The sequence below is a fragment of the Cetorhinus maximus genome, chromosome 22 (assembly GCF_964194155.1).
Source record: "Cetorhinus maximus chromosome 22, sCetMax3.hap1.1, whole genome shotgun sequence".
NCBI lineage: Eukaryota > Metazoa > Chordata > Chondrichthyes > Lamniformes > Cetorhinidae > Cetorhinus > Cetorhinus maximus.
This window is the reverse complement of record NC_135900.1, coordinates 6,547,832-6,572,061: the sequence shown is the minus strand read 5'-3', so window position 1 is coordinate 6,572,061 and position 24,230 is coordinate 6,547,832. Positions and strand designations below refer to the sequence as shown.

Below are 24,230 nucleotides of genomic sequence, written 5' to 3'. Positions count from 1 at the left end.
CCCCTCAAACTCCTTTACTTCAAGAACAACCCCAGCTTCTCCAACCTAACCTTGCTAAAATGCCTCATCCCTGGAACCATTCTGGCAAATCTCCTCTGACCCGCTCAAGGGCCCTCACATCCCCAAAGTGCAGTGGCCAGAATTGGTGCTCAGTATTCTAGTTGTGGCCTAAGCAGAGCTTTATGAAAGTTCAAAATAATTTCCCTGCTTTTGTCCTCAATGCCTCTGTTTATGAAGCCCAGGATCCCATATGCTTTGCTAACCACTCTCTCAATATGTCCTGCCACCTTCAAAGTTCTATGCACATGGACCCCCAGGTCCCTCGGTTCCTGCACACTTTTTAGGACTGTGCCTCTCCCTAGACCTCCTGCCAAAATGTGTCAACGCACACTTCTCACTTACATTCCAGTTGATTGTATCATCCTCACTCTTTACCACTCCGAGTTTGGCAGCATCAGAAAATTTTGAAATTTTACTCTGTATTCCAAGGTCCGAGTCATTTCTATCTATCAAAAAAAGCCGGGGCCCTGGCACTGACCCTTGGGGAACATGATTGTCTGCCGTACTCCAGTCCGAAAAATAACCATTTACCACGGCTCAATGTTTTCTGTCCTTAAGCCAATTTTTTTAAAATCAAAGCCAACACTGACCCTCCTCTTCTGTGAGCCACATTTTTGTTAACCAGCCTTTGATGTGGTACTTTGTTAAACATTCCCCTAAAATCCATACATTTCCCTAAAATCCATACAGACGGCATCCATTGCTTTCCCTTCAACAGTCCTTTAGCAAGTGATTAGGAAGGCAAATGGAATGTTAGCGTTTATCGCAAGGGGAATGGAATATAAAAGTAGGGAAGTTTTACTGCAGCTGTATAGGGCCTTGGTGAGACCACATCTGGAATACTGTTAATGTTTCATGTCTATATGGCTCTTCTTCTGAAGAAGTCATACGAACTCGAAACGTTAACTCTATTTCTCTCTCCACAGACGCTGCCAGACCTGCTGCGTTTTTCCAGCACTTTCTGTCTTTACTTCAGATTTCCAGCATCCTCATTATTTTGCTTTTATCTGGAATACTGTGTACAGTTTTGGTCTCCTTATTTGAAAAGTGATACGAGTGCGTTAGAAGGTCAGAAGGTTCACCCAACTCATTCCTGGGATGAAAGTCTTATCTTATAAGGAAAGGTTGGACAATTGGGCCTTTACCCATTGGAGTTTAGAAGAATGAGGTGATTTTATTGAAACATAGAACATCTTGAGGAGACCTGATAAGAGTGGATACCCGGCGGATGTTTCCGCATGTGGGAGAGACTAGAACTGGGGGACACAGTTTAAGAATATGAGATCTCCCTTTTAAGACGGAGATGAGAAATTTTTTCTCTTGGAGGGTTGTTAGTCTGTGGAATTCTCTTCCCCAGAAAACAGTGGAGGCTGGGCCATTGAGTTTATGCAAGGTGGAGTTGAATAGGTTTTTGATAGACAAGGGAGTGAAGGGTTATGGGGGAAGGGCAGACAGGAAAGTGGAATTGAGACCAGAACCAGATCAGCCATAATCTTATTGAATGGCGCAGCAGGCCCAAAGGGCCTACTCCTGCTCCTAAGTCCTACGTTCCTATCTCTGTTACTCCATCAAAAAATTCAATTAAACAAACACAATCGGCCTTTTACAAATCCGTGCTGGCTCTCCTTAATTAACTCAAACCTCTCCCAGTGCCTGTTGATTTTTTCTGGTTATTGTTTCTAAAATCTTACCCACCACTGTTGTTAAACTAACTGGTCTGCCATTACTTGGACTGTCCTTATACCCTTTCTATAATAAGGGTATCAAATTTGCCACTCTCCAATCCTCTGGCACTTCCCCTGTTTCAAGGGGAGATTTGAAGGTTAAGGCAAGCCCTTCCTCCACCTCCACTCTCACTTCCTTTAACAACCTGGGATGCAGCCATCTGGACCAGGCGACTTACCCACTCTGAGTTTAGTCAGCATTCCAATTTTCACCCTATCCATTACCTCTACCATCTCTGCTTCTACCGATATTTTGTCAGCTTTCTCCTTCTCAGTAAACACTGATAAAGTACTCATTACGTAATCTAGCCTTACCCTGCACCTCTAAGCATATATCACTCTTTGTCCCTAATGTGACCCACTTCACCTCTTACTACCTGCTTACTATTTAGATGCTGGTAGAAGGTTTTTGGGTTCCAATTCATGTTGACTGCCATTCTATTCGCATACCCTCTCTTTGCTAGTCTTATTTTCCTCTTCACTTCCCCTCTCAACTTATTGTGTTTGCTCTAGTTCTCGCTTAAAGAATTCACCTGATCTTGTTAAATGGCAGTGCACAGGCTCAGGGGCTGAATGGCCTCCCTCAGCTCCTATCCTGATGGTAGTGATTGCAGGTTCACAGTGTCAGCATTACTGCCAGGCGAGCTCAACTCAGACATTTTATTGTAAAAAAGATTTATTTGAAATGAAGTATCCATAGCATACAGAATAAAACAGATACAGCTACCTTCCAAAAATTAAATTAAATAACCCTTCTTCTTCGAGTCTGTCTTGGCCATTCAGCTACTCCCAGCTGTGACGCTTATAACTGAATGATGTCGGGCGGTTTTGTTTTCTTGTTTGATAGCAAAACTAATTTTGGTGAACAAACACAAGGCCTTGTATTAACTCTGCTCCCTCGGTTCAAGGGAGCCAGCCAGACCTTTATGAAGGCAGCTACAGTCAGTGTTGCTGTATTGTATCAGCCCATCAATCACAAGCAAATGATTCTCTCTCCTTGTCAACTTGAGCTGAGCAGGGAGCATAAAACAGGCATATCGGAGGTTTCGATCTCCCCCTCCAACAGCCCGGTGATGCTCTGGGGAGAATCTCTGTGCCACGAGAGTTTGTGCCATTTCTGCTTAAAACACCTCCCTCGCTTTCCAGGGCAGATTATTCGTTGTACCTAGCCAGCTTCAATCTGGGCACAATGTTCATGGACTGCAGCTCCTGGAACAGCAGTTTACAGGCATATGGGATACGCAGTGAGGAAACATGGCACGATGACTTGCAGTAATGACACCTGGAAAGACAAAACATTCTTAAATCATCTCTAAACTGGGCTGAGTAAAATTATCCAACTACTTTAAAAAATGCTTTTTTTAAAAAAAAAACGACACAAAAATCAGTCCCCGCCCAGGAATGCAGAAGGAAACAGGCCTTTTAAATTGAGATATCACACGAGGGACAGACCCCACTAGGTCAGAAAAGTGCAAATCTGCACCAACTACAGTTGATGTCTCCAATACACCAGCGCAGAACTGAAGCGATATTAAAACACAGTTATTGGGGGTTTACAGTGAATATAGTTCTGCAGTGTTTAAAACTGCATTCCAGAAAACCAAAGCATTTAAGATTTTCTGAGCATGATACAGATAAACTGTACAACACAGCCAAGTGATACAAAAATCTCAAATCGCTGCACACCGGATAATTGTCAAATGCCATTTTAACACGGGTAAAACGCTTAGCGTTAAGTCACATTTCCAAAGCATTAGCAAGTTGCCAAGGACCAGGATAATGACCACGAAGAGGTTATGGCAGTGCAGTGGTTATAGCACTAGATGAGAAACTAGAAATCAGGTTCAATTCCCATCCTGTCAAGTGATGAAGTTAAAAATCAATAATTCTGGTAATTTGTGGGAAAAAAATGGTTTGTCCGGCCTCCCTGACTCAATGAAAGAAAGACTTGCATTTTTATAGTGTCTTTTATAATCTCAAGGCCTCCCAAAGAGTTTCACGACCAACGAAGTACTTTTGATATAGGAAACATGGCAGCCAATTTGCACACAGCAAGATCCCACAAACAGCAATGTGATAACGACCAGATCATCTGTTTTCGTGATACTGATTCAGGGATAAATACTGGTCCCAGGTCACTGGGGAGAATTCCCCTGGTCTTCTTTGAAATACGGCCATGGGATCTTTTATACCCAAAGGGAAGGCAGGGTCATGAGTTAACATCTCAGCTAAAAGATGTCGAATCCGACAGTGGAGCGCTCCCTCGGCCCTGCCCCCCGACAGTGCGGCCCTGCCCCCCCACAGTGCACTGGGGTGTCCAACTGGAATCATTTTGCACTCAAGTCTCTCAAGAGGTGTTTCAACTCTCAACCTTCTGACTGCGAGGTGAGAGTGCTGCCTACTGAGCCATGGCTGATGGGGTAATGGCAGCTAATTCTCTCAGGCCGCCTCTCAACAAGTGAATAAAGCAGCTGTACTTACCAGCCAGAGTATCCCAGGAGACCACACTGCCCGCAGACATCCACCTCAAACGCATCGCTTGAGATCATCAACCTCTCCAGCAGCATCATGCTAGCTCCATAGCCAATCAGGCAGTCGCGTTCCATCTCACCAAGCCGCAAACCTCCATCGCGAGATCGTCCTTCTGTTGGTTGCCTGGAGGGTCAAGTTTTGCAAGAATCATCATATCAAGGCTCAGAGCCGCCTGCAAGCTGCCAAGTTACACAGAAAGTACCAACACTGCAGACCTTGTGTCATTCACCATCTATACACTGCTCCAAGATACTCCTACTGATCACCAGCCTGATCACAGCAATAGTTCAAAATAGGTTATTTAACACAATTAAATTCATTCCATTTACTTATTATTTCTTCTAGACTCTCAAAAGGCTCAGGACCAATTGAAATTTCCAACACTGAAACATATAGATTTTCATTAGGAAAAGGTATCAAGGGTTATGGAGCGAATGCAGCTAAATGGAGATGTGGGACACATGTGCCTGCTTTTAATAAAGTGTTCGAACAGGTCCACAGGGCTGAATGTCCTCCTCCTGTTTGTATCTTGGGACCTTTTATTCCAATTCCTTAATCTGTCCTTTTGATTTAATTTTCAGAACATTGTTAAGTGGAAGTTGTACAGGGGACACAACGTGCAGGGAGTGGGCAAACAGTCAGGTTCACACTAACCTACGCAGTTCACAGGTTTTAACAAACATTAAGTTAAAATTCAATCGCGTTAACTTCAGGATCTGTACTTCTCACCGTACACAATGGAACCGTTCCAATCAGCTGGCCAGCAATTCTGACAGCAGATCCCTATACAGTAGAGCAGGATTAATAATCAATAATAATACGGCAAAATTAATTTAGCACTGACGAGAGCTCACCTGGTGAGGACAGCCCGAGGACCTCGTGCCCGAGCGTGCATCTTATCCAGGACCATGTGCTTCAGCTTCTGATAGTACACAGGGCCGAAGTAAATGTATGCCTCCAATGGCTCACTGGAAGAGAGAGCGAGAAAGGGAGTTGGTCTGGGAGGGAGTTGGTGACTGAGCATGCCTGAGCACGAGAGTAAGATAGCAAAGCGCGCGAGCGAGAGGCAGGGCTTAATAGCGAAATACATTAAAGATTTTTTTTAAAAACAAGGACGAGACATACAAAGATACGAATGAGGAGCAGGAGTAGGGCTATTTGGCCCCTGGAGCCTGCTCCGCCATTTAATAAGATCTGATTGTGGCCTCAACTCGACATTCCGCCCACTCCTGATAACCTTTGACTCCCTTGTTAGGCAAGAATCCATCTACCTCTGTCTTGAAAATATTCATTGACCCTGCCCCCACCGCTCCCTGGGGAAGAGAATTCCAAAGACTCACGACCCTCAGAGAAAACATTTTTCATCTCAGTCTTAAATCTCAGCCTTTATTTTTAAACTGTTTCCCCTAGCCCTAGTCTCTCCCATAAGGGGAAAACATCCTTTCAGCATCCATCCTGTCAAGTCCCCTCAAGATCTTATATATTTCAATAAGATCATCTCTCTCTTCTAAACTCCCTGTCTGTCCAGCTTTTCCAGAAAGGTAACCCCCTCACCCCTATCCCAGAGATAGAGGGCTTTGTCAGCAAATTCTAGAGCCTTGGGCTAGGGCACAGCTGCCAATAGTGGGTGTGGGTATTGCACACTAAGGGGTCTTGACAGGGTGGATGTGAAGAGGATGTTTCCTCTTATGGGAGAATATAGAACTAGGGGTGACTGTTTAAATATAAGAGGTTGCTGATTTAAAACTGGGACAAGGTGACATTTTTTCAGAGGGTCGTGAGTCTTTGGAACTCTCTTCCTGAAAAGGTGGAAGCAGAGTATTTGAATATTGTTAAGTCAGAGGTGCATCAATTCTCGATAAGCAAGGGGGTGATAGGCTATTGGGGGTAGGCAGGATGCAGATTTCAGGTTACTATCAGATCAGCCATTATCTTATGAAATGGCGAAGCAGACTTGAGGGACTGAATGGCCTCCTCCCGCTCCTTGTTCATATGGTGCACAGCAAAACTCTCATTGCCTCTGGATCAATGTCCTGGAACTCCCTACCTAACAAGGCTTGTGGGAGTAATGTCACCACATAGACTGCAGTGAAACAAGGTGGGCAGGCAACCACAGCTTTCTCAAGGGCAACTCTAAGTTCCAGCTTTGCCAATGACACCCATATCCAGAGAGTGAATGAATAAAAATGTTTGCACTCCAGCTGTAATGTAAATACAGTCCAAGAATCCCAGCAACCCCCTGCACTTAAGAGACATTTTAGGGATTTTAGAATGATTAACTGTCCAGATCTCTACTCATACATTAGATTTTCTATCACAAACATTCAAGATGCAAACATGAAATATGGAATAATCACTACAGTTTGATCAAGGGTTAAGTCTCCTGAGAGTTCACCAAATTTGCATTCCATACTTTTGTCTTCAACATCTGAAAAAAGGGCCTTGCACTTGGATGGAGATTTACATCTTTGTTATATCCTAGAGCTCCTATAGCCAATTATTTGCTTTATGAAGTGCACTTTGTTGCTGTTTAGACAACTAGAGCAATAAATTGGCACGCACTGCAATAAGATAAACGACTAATTAATCTGTTTTTGGTAAGGGATAGATATTGACCACTTGAATGGGCAGGCGGAGCCTTGGTTTTGTGTCTCGTCCAAAGTATGGTATCTCTGACAGTGTGGCACTCCCTCAGAACTGCACTGAGACGTTGGATAAGTTTACATGTACAAGTCCTAAGCTGACATGGACGAGGTAGTTCCCATTGTTTTCAAATCCCACACTTAAGTCACATTGGTTTGAATTGCATACTTTGCAGCAGAGATTATGTATTGGTATACTTTCATTGCTAAAAGCCAAAGATACCTAATGTAATATTGACTGTACCATATCCTGTAATTGTAACAGAATACAGAAAAATCACAGAATAATGTAGCACAGGAGGCCGCCATTCAGCCTATCTTGTTTATGCCAGCTCTTTCAAAGAGCTATCCAATTAGCCCCATTCTTTCCCTATAGCTCTGCACACATTCCTCCAAGTATTTATCCAATTCCTATTACTACTGAGTCAGTTTCAGGTGGTGCATTCCAGGTCACAACTCACTGGATGAAAAAACAATCTAATTTCCCCTCTTGTTCTGTTGCCATTATCTTAAATCTGTGTCCTCTGGTAATCGATCCTTCTACCACTGGAAATGGTTTCTCCTTATTTACTCTATTGAACACATTTATCAAAACTCTCCTTATGGACTCTCAGGAGGACACAAGCCCAATTTCTCTTGTCTCTCCACAAAAGTCAGAATGGTTCTGAGGTTTATTAAAGTGCATCGGGAATAAGTTCATAAATCAGACATACCCAGTGATTCCAGAGGTTACATAGTCCTTGCCAAGATAGTTATAGCCGTAATGTATCAGATCCTCGCAAACATCCTTGACTTTGCTGCCGCCAAAGGCAGTGCCATAGTGGAACCTGCCATCCAGGATGCCAGCCTTCCCTGCCAGCAGCTCAATCAACTTACCGACCTATGGAGACAGGGAGATGAAAGCAAGCAACACACCAACAAATCCTGGAAAGCCACAATTCAAAATCAATAACCACTACACAAATTCTCAAATGTCTGTCTTCAAATACCACCGTTGCTTTGCTCCACCCTACCTTAGCGGCCTGTCCAAAATGTGCCCTCCCACCCCCAGATTGCTCCCTGCCCATTCCCCCAGCCGCTCCATCAAATCCCAGTGTTTCCACTACTAAAGCCACCACGCTCTTATCTTTTGGCAGCCGCTTTCAATGACCCCTGCCACCTCTCTCCCGTCTAAAAGTGGTGTCCCTGGGGATAGGTGTGGGATTTATTTTTCGTTTCTCTAGTAATTGCCCCTTTCCTGTCTGCCTGACTGTAACACGTACATAAACGTTAAAATTAGACACCAGTTAAACCTTTTTATCAGCAAGTCTGTCCCCAATTTTTTTCTTTTTTGATTTCATACAAGATGAAAGATGAGGTTTTGGGAAGTTGATTACGAGAGGTTCTGGTCTCTCCTCTGTCTCAATGGATAGACAATAAACACTGGTCTTGCCAGTGTCACCCATGCCACGTGCCACAAAGAAACATTTGTAAAAATATCTGTTACCTTCAAAAATCATTAAACTATGACCAACAACTTTATCATCCTTTTTATTTTACTTTGATCATATTTACCCCTGCCACTAAGGTAGGCGGGGGTAATGTATGGTGGCCAGTTTGTAAACAATATATTGGACTGTTATGAGACAGCTTTTCGGTAAAAGCTGGGTTATTTAAAATCCCAGAGGGAAACTTTAAACAACTGTCATAACCTATATGTTTAAGTGATGTGTTTGAGCTGCAAATCTAAATTTAGGAATCAGACCACCAGTTCTCGAGTTTTATATCAAACTAAAGGAAACATTTGATTAATTTACACAAGTTAAATGCATATGCATGGCTGCAAATCACTACTATCATAACTTTTAACAAATTCCCAAATTAATCTCCATTAAGATAACAGCAACCCATAGACTTAACCAGACAGCAGGCAAACCTTACGAATTCAAAATGAGGTTCCTTTCACTTTGGTTCCTGTGAAGACAGTTGTAGGCTTACAGCTGCTTTGATCTTACATTGCTTCTGCCCCGCACACATGAAAATGGCTGAAGTTATACCTAGCACATCTCATAGAATGCAAATTCTCATTGTATCACCAACCTCTTCTAACAATAAAACTCCTTTCTGGAGTACCAATTTTATTAGCAATATAAACATATTGCTTGGTCTCTGCTCACTAGGTGCCAGATTTCACTCGCCTTCTTGAATGCTCTATTCAAAAAATGCAAATGCACTCTACCTCTCTTACATCTCAAAACTAGTACACACCAAAGCACCCAGGCTAGCTGGCTTTAATCCAATTAAGACACACCCACATACTCAACCTCTATTTTAAAAGAAAGATATTTTCCAATATTATATACTTTGATAGTTTCATGACACGGACAGATTTCAATGAAACTTAATACACAGAAAGGGTATGGCCCAAAGAAGAACTGATTAGTTTTTGGTGAAGTTACAGATCCAAATCTGGATTCGGGAAACTTTCAAAGGATCTGTTAACATTGGGAAACAGGGCGAATTGATCTTTTCTTTAAAGAATGTTGTGGGTTGTTTAATTTTAAAAGTTGTTGATCATTTAAGATGCTGCGGATTGTCTTAGCTGCCATGGTGGAATTTGCCACCGCTGCCAAAACGTGAGCAGAGTTTTCCGTACAGGTTATTGGATGTAATTTGGCCTAAAGCCTCTTCAGCGAGATGGGAGCACTTAATAAAAATATTTATTTTTTCTGCTTTGCAGTTACAGAGCATCAACAAGACAGGAAAAAGCCACAAGGAACAGCTGTGTAATTGTAACAATATTGAGTTAACACAGCATGGTGGAGGTATGCACTCTACTGAGTATCCCCTTCACTTGTTATTTTTTAGATTTAAAGGTGGGTGACATTGTTAGCGATAATTCAAAGTTTGACAGCACAAATTGGCAGTTCTGTTCACCTAAGATGTTTTGGAACACTAGGAACAGGGAGAGGTCTTTCAGCCTGTCACAGTTGATCTGTATCTCAACTCCACTTACATCTTTAAGTTACATATCCTTCGGTACCCTTACCTAACATAAATCTATTGATTTCAGTCTTAAAAGTCCCAGCTGACACCCAGCATCAACAGCCTTCTGGAAAAGAAAATTCCAGAATTCTACAAATAAAGACAGAAAGTGCTGGAAAAACCCAGGTCTGGCAGCATCTGTGAAGAGAGAAACAGAGTTAACATTCTGAGTCCGATGTGACACTTCCTCGGAACTCTCCGAAAAGCAGTCATGTTGGACTCGAAACATTAACTGTTTCTCTCTCCACAGATGTTGCCAAACCTGCTGAGTTTTTCCAGCGCTTTCCGTCTTTATTTCAAATCTCCGGCATCTGCAGTATTTTGCTTTTATTACAGAATTCCACAACACTTTGTGTGAAAAACTTTGCATTGGCGGTTCTGAGTTAAAAGCTAACTAAGCACCCTCAGCTTCCCGGAGCTCATGTTAAAAATGAAACACAAACAGTTAAGTCTTTTAGTGTGTTTCTACCCCATGGAGTTGTTGGTCTCAGCTGCTGTTTGGGTTACGAGGTAGTGCCCCTGTTTGCACTGCTTCTTTGACTGGTTGGAACCTCTAGCTCTCCCTGTTTAGGAGTGAGCGTCTATCTGCCCGGATACACACACGGTTAGAGATCTTTGCCAAAATTAAACAGTTAGAGCGTGGCAAGTGAGAATTCCTATTTTCTAAACGACGAGATTGAGGTCAAGCAGGTTTGAAAAAGTGCCCCAGAATTTTGACTGACCTCGGAGAGCTTTGTAAACCAGGTTTGGCACTGAATTGGATTTACAAGGTTGAATTGGAGTGCTGTAATCATACAGGCCCCAGGCAGTCTCGCTCCAGGGGCTAGCTGAATCCTAGACATGATTTAAATTACAAGCTTAGTGTTGTTATAAAGTGGAATTCAGCAGAACAGGTGCTGAACCAGCAGTGGAACGCTAAAGGGCCAGTTACAGTTTTCAGGGAGTGCCGCACAAAAGCGGGAATCCCTTTACGGAAGTTTTTTCTTCCAGTTAGGTGAAAAAACTTTGGCCTCCGCTCCGTTCACTCGAGGGAGATCGGTAGTTTACTAGCATTCCAATACATCTGGAGTAAAACTAATGCTACACAGAATAAGACGATTGAGGCTCACTGTCATTCGGGAGGGGTAACCATGAGGATTCATGATGATATCTGGACAGATTCCACTATCGCAGAATGGCATGTCTTCTTGAGGCACAATCAAACCGCAGACACCTAGGGGAGCAAGAGAGAGATTTACTAGCAGTTGCATGCAGTATCTATTGCAATTATTCACAAATGCACTATCCAATCATTAGTATTCTGCAGAGACTAGGTAATCATAGATACATTTCCAAACTATTAAAATCCTTTGGGCATGACTAGCCCTGTCAGCACATTCAATGGATCAAAATAGGTTAATTTAATGGCTAAATGGTTATGTTACTGGGCTGGAGGCTGGGGCTAAATCCAGAAAATAGAAGTTCATGGCAGTCCGAGCTTTTGAATTCGTGGTTTAAAATAAACTGGAAATAAAGTGCTCGTATCAGTAAAAATAATAGCTGACTCCAGACCCACACCAATGTCACTAACTCCTAACAAGCCACGGAGCTGTAGCAGCATAACCAGCGATGGGCAAGAAGTACCCGGCAGGTCTACAGGTACAGTCGTTTAAACCTAGCGATGACGGGCGTTAGGAATTCTCAGCCAGGTTAAGAGAGGGACCTTACCACAGAATAGAGAGATTTACTTTACTGGATAGGAGATAATGAATCGCACGCAATACCTGTCGGCAGGTTGGGAAGGTCTAGGATGCGGGTGGCTGGGGGTGGGGGCGCGGTGGCTGGGGGGGTTCCTGGCGCTTCGATGAGGCCACAGGATAAACAGCAGCCAAAAAAAAAGGGGTTAAAAGACCCTACAGTTCGCCAACCAAGACTTCTGGTTTAACAGGTGAATAAGCATCTTTGGGGAAAACTTTATGCAACTTTCTTGTATGAAATAAGCACAACTGTGAATGGCAGCAGACTGTGGAAAATGTCGACTGCTAAGGCTACAGAGAGCCAGTGTGTGTTGTTTGTTTTGTGTGAAAGGGAATGATAAAAGATGCATGAAATTGACACAGAAAGGCAAGAAAACAGAAAGAAGCGAGGCTGCTCCATCAGAGGCAGCATGTAGCCTTTGGTGAGCTGTATAACAATGGGATCCACACATCCAAGCACAGATCCAACACAGCTGTGGGTTTCATTAGATGAAGAGACTGGTGACTAAAGTAAATAATTAACCTATTGTGATCCAGTGAAAGTGCTGACAGGGCTAACCATATCCAAGGGATTTTAATAACATTTCCCCAATTTAATTGCACAAGTCTATTTTATTGCCTTCAAGGTTTAAACGCAACTCTTGCACTAAAAAAACATCCAAATCCTGCAACAACATTTTAAAAAAGCAAAATGATTTTCAGTGGGCAGTCAGGAAATTAAAACATTAAAAAAAAATACTCGGGAGCAACTCAAGTCACAGCTTGTGGAGCTTATCAAAAATTCCAAAAAAAAAAAGACTAAGACCATCACTAAATGGAGGTAAAGCCAGAATCGCTGCCAGAATCAGAGACTATTTTGATCTCTGTATTTTGTTGAACTCTGGTAACAGGCTCCCATTTAAACCATTTCAGCTTTTCTATATAGGATTTTCCTCAGGCTCAGCTATATTTTCCCACTAAATAGAGCAACATAAGAGAGTGAATACTAATTAATACAGAAAGATTAAAATTCTCTTGCGAGGAGCTATTAGAAAACAATTAGCACAGAGCCTTTCGAAGCTGCGAATGGAAAGAATGGGTTAAGGGTTTCTTTGCAACACAGTTTGCATTTACTGTTTCACTCCTAGATTGTGTTTGTGGGAGGCAATTATGTGCCATAAAATGGTAATGTAACTGTTTTGCATACTTAATTGGGAGGTCACAAGGTTACCAGTTCAGTACTTGTATCTGAAAACATGCACTGCGGGACATTTTATAGCTGTTTGTGCCTTTCACATTTCACAGCGATGTCACAATGACCAAGGAGAGTTTAAAAAGGTTTTCAAAATAAAATAAGTTGCACTAGTCAAACGTTCCTACTAGAAACTTGCAGAAACACTTAATTTTAAAAAGCGCAATTTTAAACTGGTGAAACCACCTAGGACAAAACATCTTAAGATGATTTATTTCCATGCCTTGAGCTGGGCACATCCCCGATCGCTTCATATGTCAAATTCTTACAGTTCACGCTGCAGCAGTAATTTGGCAATAATTAACATTGTGCGACATTTAAAAGTTTTAAACTCCATTAAAGCAAAAGGATTAGGCCAGTCATAAATCAGGAAGTTAGAGCGCAAGTAATTAGGGAAATAGAGTAATCATGGGGTATTTCAATCGTCATATAGACCGGGAAATCCAAATTCACAGTAATAGGTAGAGGGCGAGTTCGTGGAATGTTTACTAGATAAGTATGGTTAAGGAATCAACAAGGAAACAGACTATTTTGGCCATCGTGCGATGAAATAGGGTAAATTAATAAACTTGTTGTAAAGGGGCCTCTGGGAAAGAGTGACCATAATATGATAGAATTTTATATTGCATTTGAGTGATTTAATTAAGTCTGAAACTATGGTCTTAAATTTAAATAAATCAAACTATGTAGGTATGAGGGGCAAGTTGGGTAGGGTAGATTGGGAAACTAGATTATAAGATATGACAGTTGACAAGCAATGGCTAGGATTTAAAGAATTAATACATAATTGTAAAAAAAATACACCAGTGCATTCCACTAAGGCACAAAAACTCTGTGGGAAAAGTGGTTCAACCATAGCTAACAAGGAAGAGTTAAAGATAATATTAGATCAAAGGAGAGGCTCATAATGTTGCCAAAAAGAATTGCAAACTTGAGGATTTTAGAATTCAGGAAAGGAAGGCCAAGAAATTGATAAGGAAAAAAAGTGTATATTAGAAAACGACACAAGTACAAATTGTACACATTTCTATAGATATGTAAATAGGAAAGGTTAATGAAGTAAACATGGGTCTATTAGAGAGAGAGACAGGTTAAATTATAATGGGGAATAAAGAAATGATGGAGACAGTAAACAAATACTTTGTATGTGTCTTAATGGTAGAAGGCAAAAAAATCCAGTAATAATGAGAAACCAAGGGTCTAGGAAGAATGAAATAAAAACAGAAAATGTTGGAAATGCTCAGCAGGTCTGAAAGCATCTGTGGAGGGAGAAACAGAGTTAATGATTCAGGTTAATGACTTTTCATCAGAGCTGGGAAGAACTAGAGAGAATGAGGAACTTAAAGAAACCATTCTAAACAAAGAAATAGTATTGGTAAAATTAATGGGATTAAGCGGCGACAAATCCCCTGTGCCCAATAACCTGTATCATAGGGTTTTAAAAGAAGTAGCTGCGGAGATAGTAGATTCATTGGTTTTGATCTTTCAGAATTCCTTGGATTTTGGAAAGTTCCCAAGGATTGGAGGATGCAATCATAGCCCAGCTATTTAAGAAAGGTGGGAGAGCGAAAACGAGGAACTATAGGCTGGTTAGCCTAATATCAGTAGAAGGCAAAAGGCTAGAGTCTATTGTTAGGGATGTGGAAAGAGGGAACTTAATCATATGCTTAAGTAGAATCAAAACGGATTTATGGAAGGGAAATCGTGCTTGGCAAATCTGTTAGAGTTTTTATGAGATTAACTTGCAAGATGGATAAGGGGGAACCAGTGGATGTAGGGTATTAGATTTTCAAAGAACATTCAATAAGGTGCCAGACAAGGGGTTATTATACAAAATTAAGACTCATGGGACCGGTTAGGCCAAATGGCCTGTTTCTGTGCCGTATATCCTATGTAATCTGATGTACCTAAATTACATTTAACCGCCTTTATTCTATATTCCTTGATACCCTCCCCAACAAACATCTATTGCTCTCAGCCATGAAAATTAAGGTTGCCAACCCAGGCTGGATATATTCCGGAGAGGTCAGTGGAAGTGATGTCAAGGGAACCCGGCGGCATTGGGCGAGCGGTTTTGGGGTGGGGGCCACTCTTCAAAACCGGCAGGTCACCTACTCACTCGATTGGGAAACAAGTTCAGCGCCTGAAAACTATCCACTCAACAGAATGAATTTGTAGCCTGCTAGGATCAACAAGTAGAGAAAATAATGGCTATGCATCACGCTGAACGGATGTCAACCTTAACATCTAAAACGTTACAGATGCACGTTGTCCTTTCCTGATCTCTTTTCGTGTTATTAACATTGACATCACTCATCGTCTTGGCTACTTCTACAGTTTGTTTTTTTTTAAACGTGATTCAGCTTCTTTTACTCTCTCTCAAAAGCCCTTCACGTCTGCTGCACACAAATGAACCTTTCTGTAGTCAAAGCTCCAAGAAAACTTTAAATGCAGAGAGTAAATCACGGGTGGCAAAGATTTTATTTTTTTGCATGGTAAATCGAAAGTAGCCACAAATAAAACCCGTTTGTTTGGTAATACAGGCAGAGCTCCCCATTTACACAGAGGCACATGCACATTTGTAACTGAGACTCAATGGAGAAAGCATGGATTTTGTGCCGAGACCTACTCTGAAGGAACAACGTGTGTTTCTGTGCACAGTCAAACCCCTAAGTCACCTGTGCTGTCTGCCTATGGAATTCAAGCCACATTTACACAACCTGCCCTCCTAATTTAATACTTTGAGCCCCGGTGTCATTCTGGTGAATCTGTGTTGCACCTCCTCCGTGGTTAATATTTCTTTCCTGAGATGTGGAACCAGAACTAATCGCAGTTACTACAGATGGGGTTGGACTAAGGCTCTGCACAACATAAACATCACTTTCTCACTTTTGAATTCCCACCCCCCACTGTGGGCGCTTACTTATAAATGCCGTGTGCAATGTGGAACGGACACCATGAGCTGCATGCCACGTATCACAGCCTTACCTTTCTGTCCATGCCGGCTACTGAACTTATCACCAATCTCCGGGCGCCTCGTCTGTCTCAGCAGGATTTTAATTAAGAACGCATCTTCTGAGTTTGAGGAGATCATCACCTTCTCGATATAAGAATCTGTTGCTCCTTTGTAGCTGTTAACGTAAGCAACATCGGGCGATGTCAACAATTTGAGCTATAGACCGCTCAATATGGTGAGTGGTCTCAGCTATATACGGTCTAGCGTAAATTGCAATCGCATGAAAGTATTTCATTTATTCCAAAATGTTAAGCAGCCAAAGCAACAAGAGGTTGAGTATGGATGGGATCCAGCCCTTCTAACAGGATTGGGGAGGGGTTGCTGGGATAGTATGGGGAGGGGCAGTGGGGGTAATAACTCTGCTCAACAGAATTGGAGAATCCGGGTTCCAGAGCTGTCATCCCATCTGTGACAGGAAGAATAGAAAATCCGAATGTTATTTAAATGGCGACAAGACTACAGAATGTTGCATAGAGAGGAATCTGGCTGTCCTTGTACACAAATCACAAAAGTCAACTTGCAGATATAGCAAGTAATTAGGAAGGCAAGTGGAATGTTGGCCTTTATTGCAAGGGGGATGGAATAAAAAAGTAGGGAGGTCCTGTTATAATTGTACAGGGCATTGGTGAGATTGCACCTGGAGTACTGCATACAGCTTTGGTGTCCTTACTTGAGGGGGGACATACTTGCATTGGAAGCAGTTCAGAAAAGGTTCACTAGGTTGATGCTGGGATAAGCTGTTTTCTTATTAGGAAATGTTGTGCAGATTGGGCCACTACTCACTGGAGTTTAGAAGAATGAGAGGTGAACTTATTGAAACGTATAAGATTCTGGGTGGGGTGGGGCGAGGCTGACAGGATAGATGCTGAGAGGATGTTTCCCTGGGGGGTGTCTAAAACTAGGGGGACATAGTTTAAAAATAAGGGGATCTCCCTTTCGAAATGGAGATGAGGAGGAATGTCTTCTCTCAGAGAGTCATTGGTGTTTGGAATTCTCTGCCTCAGAGCAGTGGAGGCTGGGACATTGAATATATCCAAGGCAGAGTTAGACAAATTTTTGCCCTGCAAGGGAATCAAAGCTTATTGGGTGGGGGGTGTGGTGTAGGCAGGAAAGTGGCCCTAACGGCACAATCAGATCAGCCATGATCTTACTGAATGGTGGAGCAGGCTCAAGGGGCCACATGGCCTACTTCTGCTCCTATTCCTTGCAATTTTATGTTGTATTCTCCTTATGGGAGCATAGAGCTGTGGACCTACCACAAAGTGCTTTAATTCTGCACAGCTCAGCTCATTTCCCAAACACAAACATGAATGTAAAGTGATGTGTTTGAACTATTTACAGGAACTATTACATTCTACCGGTTGTTTCTTTATATTATCAGGATTCTACAGACTCAGGTAAAAGGATCAGGCTAGAAGTGCCATTCCTCTCTCATTGGTGTTAAGACTACAGAGCAAAATCCTCTTTATTATTCGCTTTTACACAGGAAAAAAATAACTTAAATGACATCTTAGCGCATTTCTGAAAACGCCCAAAGTGCACATAATGAATGACTTTGAAGTGCAGTCACTGTTAGACAGGTGAACGCATTCACTAATTTGCACGCATCAAGATATACCAGCAGAAATTCGATGGGTAACCAGTTAGTTTGTTTGTGCAGTGTTAGAGGAACGCACGGCAGGACACAAGGGACACTCGGCCTTCTTCCAATAGTGCCCTGGGACTTTAGCATTCACCTGAACCACAGGGCAGGTGGACAGGGCCTCGTCCCAGCATCTCTCCTAACAAGAGGGGGGGAAAATGTTTAATGCAGTGCATTGTTGCAACTTCAAACGCACGGCCTGAAAGGGCGGTGGAAGCAGGTTCAATAGGAACTTTCAAAAAGGAATTGGATCAATGTGTGAAAAGAGTATGGGGCTATAGGGGCTCTTAACTGCCCTCTGAAATACCCTAGGAAGCCACTCAGTTCAAGGGGCAATTAGGGAGGGGCAACAAATGCTGGCCTTGCCAATGATGCCCACATCCCTCATGTGGAATAGCTCGAAGGGATGAACAGTCTCATTCTGTTCCTCAGCTTGTTCCTTTTGATCTCGTTGTCATTTCTGGGATCTTCTCATGTGCAAACTTGAGTGTAATGTTCACTTACAATGACTGCATTTCAAAAGTGTTCATTGGCTGTGAAGCCCTCCGGGGCCTCCTGGGGATGTGAAAGGTGCTATATAAAGGCAAATACTCTCTTTTCTCTTTAATGTAAGAATTTTCCACCATGGTTTCAGTCAACCAATTCCTTTCTCTTCCCCCCGCCCCGAGGTGGGCTTCCAGGAGTGACAGAGGTCAGTGTTTAAACGTACGTGACTGGAACGTCGCGAAACTGCGGCTGTTGAGATTGTGCGGTTCCCTCTAGTGGAGTCTGTGTAACCGTCGGCATTGATTTGTTCACCAGCACTTGTCTGTTTTCCACCTTCTCACCTAACCAAAAATAAAAGTGAAATGGAAATTGTTTCTCGGTCAGGAGCACACACTGTATCATGGGATAAGAGTGAAACACTTAATTCCGTTTACAGAGTGATTCACTGCAAGTGGCGAGAATAAGATTTATTCTAATCAACAGAAAAGGGTAAACTGCATGTTTTACTTTAATATCATTGGAATTATCCAGAGACACTGAACGTAATGTAGTCCATCCAATATCCACATCCAATGGCTAACGACAGTTTTAGGTTCCCTCTATATTCTAAGTCCAATGAAAGTTAAATGTTTTCCCCTCTAATTTCTACACTTGATCTCCAACGTTTGGAGCTGGTAAGCAAAGCGGAGAAAGGTCCCACAGGCACTGGAAGTCCACTATTACCTCCCCAAGTCTTTATTTTATTCAATAAAAGCAAAGTACTGCAGATGCTGGAAATCTGAAATAAAAACAGAAAGTGCTGGAAATACTCAGCAGGTCTGGCAGTATCTGTGGGGAGGGAAACAGAGTTAACGTTTTGGGTCCAAAATGACACTTTGGAACTCCATTTTGTTCAGTTTGAGCTCCAAGCAGCTAATGTGAGTGAAAGTGGCATCACTACAACATCTGTTTCCGTCTTCACCCTGCTGGAGCTTTTGAGGTCTTTAGAAAAATGAAAGGGTTTGATAGGGTAGATGTAGAGAAACACTTGTGGGGAATCCAGAACTAGGGGCCATAAAAATGAGATTCACTCATAAATCCAACAGGGAATTCAGGAGAAACTTTCTTACACAGGAAATGGCGAGAACATGAAATTCACTCCCACAGGGAGTTGCTGAGGCAAACAATATAGAAGCAATTAAGAGGAAACTGGATTCACAGAGCAGAAGAGGCCCTTCGGCCCATCGAGACTGCACTGACACGTGAGAAACACATGACCGACCTACCTAATCCCATTTACCAGCACTTGGCCCATAGCCTTGAATGTTATGACATGCTAAGTGCTCATCCAGGCACTTTTTAAAGGATGTGAGGCAACCCGCCTCCACCACCCTCCCAGGCAGCGCATTCCAGACCGTCACCACCCTCTGGGTAAAAAAGCTTTTCCTCACATCCCCCCTAAACCTCCTGCCCCTCACCTTGAACTTGTGACTGACCATTCAACTAAGGGGAACAGCTGCTCCCTATCCACCCTGTCCGTGCCCCTCGATCAGGTCGCCCCTCAGTCTTCTCTGCTCCAACGAAAACAACCCAAGTCTATCCAACCTCTCTTCATAACTTAAATGTTTCATCCCAGGCAACATCCTGGTGAATCTCCTCTGCACCCCCTCCAGTGCAATCACATCCTTCCTATAATGTGGAGACCAGACACAGTACTCCAGCTGTGGCCTCACCAAGGTTCTATACAATTCCAACATAACCTCCCTACTTTTGTAATCTATGCCTCGATTGATAAAGGCAAGTGTCCCATTAGCCTTTTTCACCACCCCACTAACCTGCCTCTCTGCCTTCAGAGATCTGGATAAACACATAAGGTGGAAAGGAATAGAAGTATATGCTGATAGGGTGAGATGAATAGGGATGAGAGGCAGCTCGTGTGGAGGATAAGCACTGGCATTGACCAGTTGGGTTGAATGGTTTATCTCTGTGATGTAGACTTGACAATACTTACTACAGTTTAAATGAATTTTCTTTACGGGGATTTTTGCGAGTGCTGTTGGGAGGTCTTTGAACTAACTCGGCAGGGGTGTGGGAGCCAAGAGAAAATATGAGAGAGTATTAACAAGGTGCAAAAAATACTGGGAGGGACAGATAGCACTAGTATAGTGAATATTAAGTTAATAGGTAAAGTCGGGGTAAGGGAGAAAGTAACAAAATCTAAATCAGGGTTACTATGCATATATGTGAATGCACGGAGTATAGTAAATAAGATTGGGGAGTTACAGGTGCAAATTGCCATGTGGAAATATGATGTTGTGGCAATAAGAGAGATTTGGCTCAAAAATGGGCAGAAATGGGTGTTAAATATTCCTGGGTATAAGGTGTTCAGAACAGATAGGAAGGAAGGGAAAGGGGAGTATTGGTTAAGGAGAGCATTGCTGTGCTGGACAAAGGGGATGTTCCTTTTCATATTTGTTCATGGGGTGTGGGCATCACTGGCCATTTGACTGCCCATCTCTAAATGCCCTTGTTCAGAGGGCCGTTAAGAGTCAACCACATTGATGTGAGTCTGGAGTCACATGTAGGCCAGACCAGGTAAGGACAGCAAATTTCCTTCACTAAAGGACATTAGTTAATCATATGGGTTTTTACAACAATTGGTAATGGTTTCATCATCAGACTCTTGATTCCAGATTTTTATTGGATTCAAATTGCACCATCTACCATGGTGGGATTCAAACCCGGGTCTCCAGAGCATTACCCTGGGTCTCTGGAATACTAGTCCAGTGACAATACCAAGGCACTGGGACTGGATGAGATGCATCCAAGGATATTGAAGGAAGGGAGAGTAGAAATTGCAGGGGCACTAGCCATAATCTTTCAGTCTTCCCTAGATTCAGGGGCGGTGCCAGAGGACTAGAGAATTGCAAACATTACGCCCTAGTTCAAAAAAGATTGTCAGCAATTACAGACCAGTCAGTTTAACTCCGGTGGTGGGAAGCTTCTGGAAACAATTATTTGGGATAGAATTAATAGTCACATGGAAAAATATGGGTTGATTAGTGGTGGGCAAGATTCAAGAAACAATTATTCAGGATAGAATTAGTAATTGCATGGAAAAATATAGGTTGATAAGGAAGAGCCAGCATAGATTTCTTAAGGGGAAAATCATGTTTAACTAACTTGGAGTTTTTTGAAGAGGTAACAGAAAAGGTCGATGAGGGTAATGCTGTTGATGTGGTGTACATGGACTTTCAAAAAGCATTTGATACAGTGCCACACAACAGACTTGAGAGAAAAGTTATTGCTCATGGAATAAAAGGGACAATAGCAACATGGATACAAAATTGGCTGAAAAAAGGAAACAGAGCATAATGGTCAATGGATATTTTTCAGGCTGCAGGAAGGTTTGTAGTGAAGCGCCCCAAGGGTCGGTATTGGGACCCTTGCTTTTCCTGGTATATGTATATTAATGATCTAGGTCTTGGTGTGCAGGGGACAATTTCAAAGTTTGTGGATGATGTGAAGCTTGGGAGAGTTGCGAACTGCAAGGAGGACGATGTGGAACTTCAAGAGGATATAGACAAGTTTGTGGAGTGGGCAGATAGGTGGCAGATGAAGTTCAATGTGGAGAAGTGTGAGGTGAGGCATTTTTGTCGGAAGAACATGGACAGACAATATAAAATATGGGGTGAAATTTTGAAGGGGGTTCAGGAGCAGAAAGACCTGGGTGTATATGTGCATAGATCATTGAAGGCGGCAGGACAGGTGGAGAGAGCAGTTAATAAAACACATAGTATTCTGAGCTTTATTAATAGAGGCACAGATTACAAGTGCAGGGAGGTTATGCTGAATTTATATAAGATACTCGTTAGACCTCAGCTGGAGTGTTATGTACAGTTCTGGACACCACATTATAGGAAGGATATGAACACATTGGCGAGAGTGAACAAGAGGTTTACAAGAATGGTTCCAGGAATGAGAAACTTCAGCTATGAGGATAGATTGGAGAGGTTGGCAAAGAGGAAATTTGATAGAGATGTTCAAAATCAGACAGATAGGGAAAAGCTGTTCCCGTTCATAAAAGGGTCAAGAATGAGAGGGCACGGATTTAAAGTGATTTGCAAAAGAAGCAAATGTGATGCGAGAGAAAACTTTTACGCACAACGAGTGGTTCGGGTCTAGATCGCGCTGCCTGGGAGTGTGGTGGAGGCAGGTTCAATCGAGGCATTCAAGAGGGCATTAGATCATTGTTTGAATAGACACAATTTGCAGGGGTACGGGGAAAAGGCAGGGCAATGGCACTAGGTCATAATGCTCATTTGGAGAGCCGGTGCAGACACGATGGGCTGAATGGCCTCCTTCTGTGCTGTTAAAATTCTGCGATTCTGTGAAGCAAGAATCAGTCATTGAAAAGAAGGGATTGCCAAACTGCACTTAGGAACACAGGAAATAGGAGCAGGCATAGGACATTTGGCCTCGTGAGCCTATTCTGCCATTCAACTAGATGATTGCTGATCTTCCATCTCAATGACATTTTCCCGTACTATCCCCATATCCCTTAAAATCTTTAATATCTTGAAATCTATCTTCTCTGTCTTGAACGTACTCAATGACTGAGACTTCACAACCCTCTGGGATAGGGAATTCCAAAGGATCATCGCCTTCTGAGTGAAGAAACTCCTCCTCCTCTCAGTCCTAAATGGCCTACTTCTTATTCTGAGGCTGTGTCCCCTGGTTCTAGACCACACCTCACCTGCTTCACTGCCAACAACCAGGGGGGAGATCCTCCCTACATCTACCCTATCGAGCCCTGTAAGAATTTTGCATGCTTCAATGAGATCATCTCACTCCTCCCCATTCCAGGGAACAGTCTGGTGAACCTTCGTTGCACTCCCTCTATGGCAAGTACATGCTTCCTTTGATAAGGAAGGGGACCAAAACACAATATCCCAGCTGCAGTCTCACCATGGCTCTATACAATTGCAGCTAGACATCTCTACTCTCATTCTTCTGAACTCAAAGGAATACAGGCCCAATTGCCTCATAGGACAATTGCACCATCCCACAAATCTGTCTGGCGGACCTTTGCTATATTCCCTCTATGGGAAGCAAATCCTTCCTTAGGTAAGGAGACCAAAACTGTACACACTGCTCCAAGCATGGTCTCACCTTGGCTCCATACAATTGCAGCAAGACATCTTTACTCCTGTACTCAAATCCTCTTGCAATAAAGGCCAACATACCATTTGCCTTCCTAATTGCTTGCTGTGACATATGAACAAGGACACCGAGGTCTCTTTGGACATCAACACTTCCCATTCTCTCCCCATTTAAGAAGTACTCTGCATTACTGTTTTTCCTGAAAAATGAGACATGCCGAAGCTTTTTGTCTTGCACTCATCAGGACACTTTGCAAGAATGCCAATATAAGGGGAAAACAACAATTTATATTGTATGTGAAGAGAGTACTGATTGCTTGACAAGTGGCATTGCCATGGAGAAAGTAGTGATGGTAGCTGACAGTTAACTGCCAAGCATTGTTTAGCTGAAACTTATGAACTCAGCAACTTATGCAGTTGAGTTCAGTTTTAATGACACCATGTATGCCCAAATAGATGGTGTTGTCATTGGATCCCCTCTCGGCCCAGCTCTCGCAAACATCTTTGTTGGGTTCCATGAGAAACGTGTCTTTGATGGAATAACACCTAATCTCCTACTCCTCGCATGTTTCCGATATGTGGAGGACATATGATATATTTAAATCTGCAGCTGCATGTAACAATTTCCTTACTTGCCTTAATGGACTCCATCCTGCGCTCAAATTCACCTTTGAAATGAACAGTCAAATGAACTCCCCATGCTTGGCGTGCTAGTTGAGAAATCTGCCGGGGGTTCTCTACCGCAAGCCTACCTTCACTAGTCAATATACGCATTGGGAGTCTTACAGTTCCACACGTTATAAGATTGGTCTTATCGGCAACCTTGTAAATAGGGCTCGAGCCATTTGCTTTCCATGGAAGCTAAAATAAGGCGCATCAAAGGCATCCTGTAGGATAGTGGCTACACTGATCAAATCATTTCGCACTGTATATTACACAAACTCATGAATGGGCCTAAGGCCGTCACTTGCAGCCCCGAAAAATGCCCAATCTACC

General features: G+C 42.7%; 1 protein-coding gene across 2 annotated transcripts in view; it reads right to left on the bottom strand.

Annotated features, from left to right (window-relative positions):
* Nucleotides 1-2,442: 2,442 nt before the first annotated feature.
* polr3b (polymerase (RNA) III (DNA directed) polypeptide B) overlaps nt 2,443-24,230 on the bottom strand; it is a 97,893-nt gene continuing 76,105 nt past the window's right edge. For both annotated transcript variants that reach the window (XM_078567684.1, XM_078567685.1), the window contains 7 exons: nt 18,317-18,434; nt 15,938-16,080; nt 11,092-11,195; nt 7,672-7,838; nt 5,171-5,284; nt 4,266-4,439; nt 2,443-3,066 (listed from right to left, as the gene is read on the bottom strand). In XM_078567684.1, coding sequence (XP_078423810.1) covers nt 2,937-3,066; nt 4,266-4,439; nt 5,171-5,284; nt 7,672-7,838; nt 11,092-11,195; nt 15,938-16,080; nt 18,317-18,434 — 950 coding nt within the window. In that variant the 3' untranslated portion in view covers nt 2,443-2,936. The remainder of the gene's footprint in view (nt 3,067-4,265; nt 4,440-5,170; nt 5,285-7,671; nt 7,839-11,091; nt 11,196-15,937; nt 16,081-18,316; nt 18,435-24,230) is intronic.